Consider the following 3,581-nt stretch of genomic DNA (forward strand, 5'->3'; position numbering starts at 1 on the left):
TAGGTTAAAGTAACAACACTAGAAGTTTGAGCACTCTTATCATGGAGCAATGTCTCTCCTGGTGTCAGGCCCAAAGGGTTCTTGAGTTGGGCTTAGCTTTAACCCGTCATTCTTAAAAGGAAGAGGTTCAGAAATTCTGGAATAGGAACTCTCCTGGGTGGATGAGTGTGTTTCAGCCCTGAAAACGAGGGGACATGTTGAAACAAAAATTACAAATCCTTCTGTTAAATGTGTAAGGGACTCCGAATAACATGTTTTATTCAAAAAAACATCCTAGAAATGTCATTAGTAGGTAGTAGATCAAAACCTTCCTGCTTCTGTGAGTCTGGCAGGGTCACGGGTTTTCAGGTACCTGTCAGGTGAAAGACAGTAGGGAAGGGAGGAATTGCAGAAAACTACTGGAAGTTGGCAACTGCTGCTTGGCTTTGTAGTGATGTCAGGCAAGGCTAGGTTTTGTTCCCCCTCAAGAAAAGTGCAAAAACTGTCATCCTGTTACCTGATTATTATTGGTAAGGAATCTGGCATTTTTAAGGCCCTGTGGGTCAGGACTGAGACCAGCTATAAATTTGTACCAGTTCACTTGCTGTGTCTCACCAATACACTTACTCTGAGTGACTTGGAATACTTAGGGTTCATCCTAGGGATTGGGGCACAGGGCTCAAGTGGGGGGCTATGCATCTGCTATCCTATAGGGGAGCCAGTCTTCCCAGTGAGGCCAGGGGCTGAGGGGGAAGGAGACCTGGCCAAACTTGAACGTAAGTAAGCTAAATGCTACAGAAGCCAAGGACATTTATTAAACCTACTCTGGCCAGGCAATTAGATACAGAGATGTCTGTAACCACAGGGGCTTCACCTGCAGAACCACTTAACCAGGCACTAGTAGGTAAAAGTGACTTCAGTTTAAGTGAACACGTCCTCCATTTTAAGCTGATAACCTGGCCTCTGGTCAGCAGTCATCCAGTTTGGGAAACCGTAGTAGATGCTGCTGCCTCCCAAAATGTCCTGTTCCAACAAGTGGGCCCTGAATCTTGGGCACAGCATAGCCTGCAGAAATTCACTCCATTGCTTCAGAAGGCTCCTCACTGCCACTATCTGAAAGCTGCTCCTCATCTGACCTCTCCTCTAGTAAACAGCTTCTTGTGACAGACTTCTGGATAGCTTCCCGCTCTCCTGGAAAGGCAGACAGCAGGGATGAAAGAGGTCTTTGGGAGTGACCTCTTACTCAGGTTAGTTACTGTTCAGTGGGCACTGGGCTAATGTCGCTTACCTTCATCAGTGCAGTTCTGCAATAACATCAATAGCTGTCTCCTGTTGTAACGAATCAGGAACTTCTGACATGTTCGGATTGTACCTGGCACATGAAAGAGCTTTGTGGTCAACAGCTTGTGAAAGGTGTCTGCTTCAAGTCTTTCCAAGCTAGGTGAAAACGTCTTGTTCTTGGCAGGATAGCAGGAAGACCCACCCGCTGTCAAGGCTGAACCCTGAACCTATTAGTATTAGAAATCAGCAACCATACCATATGCACCCCTACCTCCCACGTGCAAAGTGTTAAGAAAACACGGGTAACGGTGTCCTTTGTTCTCCAAGTATGTGATGAAAGGAAGAGCTGAACACACGAGTTGGTAGAATTCTTTCCGGCATCGAAGTAGCACTATTCCAGTATAGGCATTGAGGTATCGCACTACAGGGAACAAAATCATTTTGGGAGACTTTGGATTCACTTAAAAATCTTAAGACTAATTGAGAGTCTACTAGGTGACAGGCAGTGGCACTTGGGATGTATTATCAAGTGGGTAAAAACAAATTCCTAAAGGAAAAGAGCTTTAGAACACACCTTCATTTATGGAAAGGGGATAAACCACATCCAGTGCTTTGCACACCACTCGGAACTGGTGAATGAATTCAGAATTATAAATGCTCTTCTAAATCACTGATAAGTGAGGTTGGGGCTAGCAGAGATCCACCTTCCTCAGAGAAAACTCTTGGCTGAAAGGTGGTTCTATTGCAACTGGGCTCTGTAGGTCTTGAGGCAGCCAACTGCAAATGACCTGATGTAGAATTGTGCCTGTCTGCATGCATGTGATTCTCCAGTATTCAATTTTGAGCACAGGGTAAAGGAGGGAACGAATTTAAAAAACTTGATGCTGTGGGAAGAATCCTCTTCCTCATTTAGATACACACAATTATGAGTTCTATACTCTACCTGCCTGTACTATTAAGGGCTTTTTGGAGGTAATTTTGACAATTTTTCCCACCATAGGATGTCAGTGTAACAAACAGCTTTCTCGGAACTATACACGTCTTCCCCCATTTAACTCATTATCCTGCTTAATTCAATCGCAATCCCCCAATATACTATGTCAAATAGGCAAAGGAGATTCTTGCCCCAAGCCCCATCGCCTTCTGCTTTTAGTTTTTTTTCCTTAAAAAAATTTTTTTTACTGCTTATTTTTGGGAGAGCGTGAGCGGGGTAGGGGCAGAGAGAGGGAGACACAGAATCCGAAGCAGGGGCTCCAGGCTCTGAGCTGTCAGCACAAGAGCTCTACCTGGGGCTGGAACTCACTGTCAGATCATGACCTGAGCTGAGGTCCGACGACACTTAACCAACTGAGCCACCCAGGCGCCCCCGCTTTTAGCTTTCTGCCTAACTTCGGACTCGTTCAGACTTCCGGCTCAGGCTTCAAGTGGCCTCAAGAGGACGATATCGTACAGTGAGGATTGTGTATCAGCTTGGAAGCTCCTGCGGTCACTCCTACCCCTTCCTTCTCCCTTTCGCCCCCGTTCCCTCCCAAACCCGCCGTCCACCTAGTTCCCCAGCACCCTCGCACCCGCGAAGCCGATGGAGCAGGAGGCGGCGCCGAAAGTCCCGTGCACGCGAGCGATTGTGTCTCGTACGAGGCCGCCCAGCACTCGGTCCTCCAGACTCAGACGGCAGCGGGGGTCATCAGACACGACTTCGCAGAGCAGGTACCTGCGGAGGGCAGCAGGGAAGTGAGCGTGGAGCCGGGGCCGCGAGGACCTAACAGGGCAGGATTTGTCGAGCCGCCGCCACTCACCTGTGCTTGAATCGCACCATGGCGGTCTCTGCTCCGGCTGCCCTACGCCCAAAGCGGATGTCGGTTTCGCTGGCGGCAAATGGGAAATTAGTTTCCGTAATCTTGCAGCCACTCAGAGAGGGAAGCAGGGTAAGAAGGCGGGGCTAGAGTGTTGGGAAGCCGAGCCCAATGTCAGTCTCCCTTAAGCCCCACCTCCCGCAAACGTTTGGAGGGCGCATGCGCCCTGCTGGACTGCCTCGTTGAGGTTTAGGTATTCCGTGGTTGAGGTCCGCGGTTCCGTGGTGTATGGTTGCGTTGGTTGGTTCTGCTCCACGCCGGAGTTTGCAAATCTGTGTAGGAGGCAGCTGCTGCATTTGGGACTCTCGGGATGTCTGCTTTCTGTTACCTTGCAATACAGTTGTGTATGCATTTATATTCACTCCCTAAACTAGACGGTGGAATTTAAGAGGGCAAGACCCTGCACTTACACGCCTGGGATTGACACGGGAAATCGGACCCTTAGTTTCAGGTTAGAGCTCAGTTTAA

General features: G+C 48.6%; 1 protein-coding gene across 1 annotated transcript; it reads right to left on the reverse strand.

The window, feature by feature from the left end:
- Positions 1-233: 233 nt before the first annotated feature.
- POP5 (POP5 homolog, ribonuclease P/MRP subunit) lies at positions 234-3,120 on the reverse strand. Its single transcript, XM_019467256.2, has 5 exons — positions 3,057-3,120; positions 2,829-2,971; positions 1,532-1,681; positions 1,268-1,351; positions 234-1,170 (listed from the first exon to the last, which is right to left on the reverse strand). Exons 1-5 carry the CDS (start codon positions 3,074-3,076, stop codon positions 1,055-1,057), a joined length of 513 nt encoding a protein of 170 aa, XP_019322801.1. The 5' UTR covers positions 3,077-3,120; the 3' UTR covers positions 234-1,054.
- Between the last annotated feature and the right edge of the window lie 461 nt (positions 3,121-3,581).

This window comes from Panthera pardus, unplaced genomic scaffold (genome assembly GCF_024362965.1).
Source record: "Panthera pardus isolate Hobbes unplaced genomic scaffold, ASM2436296v1 HiC_scaffold_15, whole genome shotgun sequence".
Taxonomy (NCBI): Eukaryota; Metazoa; Chordata; class Mammalia; order Carnivora; family Felidae; genus Panthera; species Panthera pardus.

Bases quoted from the DNA above. Each gene is read 5' to 3' on its own strand.
- POP5 (XM_019467256.2), bottom strand. From the start codon at position 3,076: ATGGTGCGATTCAAGCACAG. The intron at 2,972-3,056 runs GTGAGTGGCGGC...TGCCCTCCGCAG, and splicing joins ATGGTGCGATTCAAGCACAG to GTACCTGCTCTGCGAAGTCG. The intron at 1,682-2,828 runs GTGCGAGGGTGC...TGTTCCCTGTAG, and splicing joins CTGCTCCATCGGCTTCGCGG to TGCGATACCTCAATGCCTAT.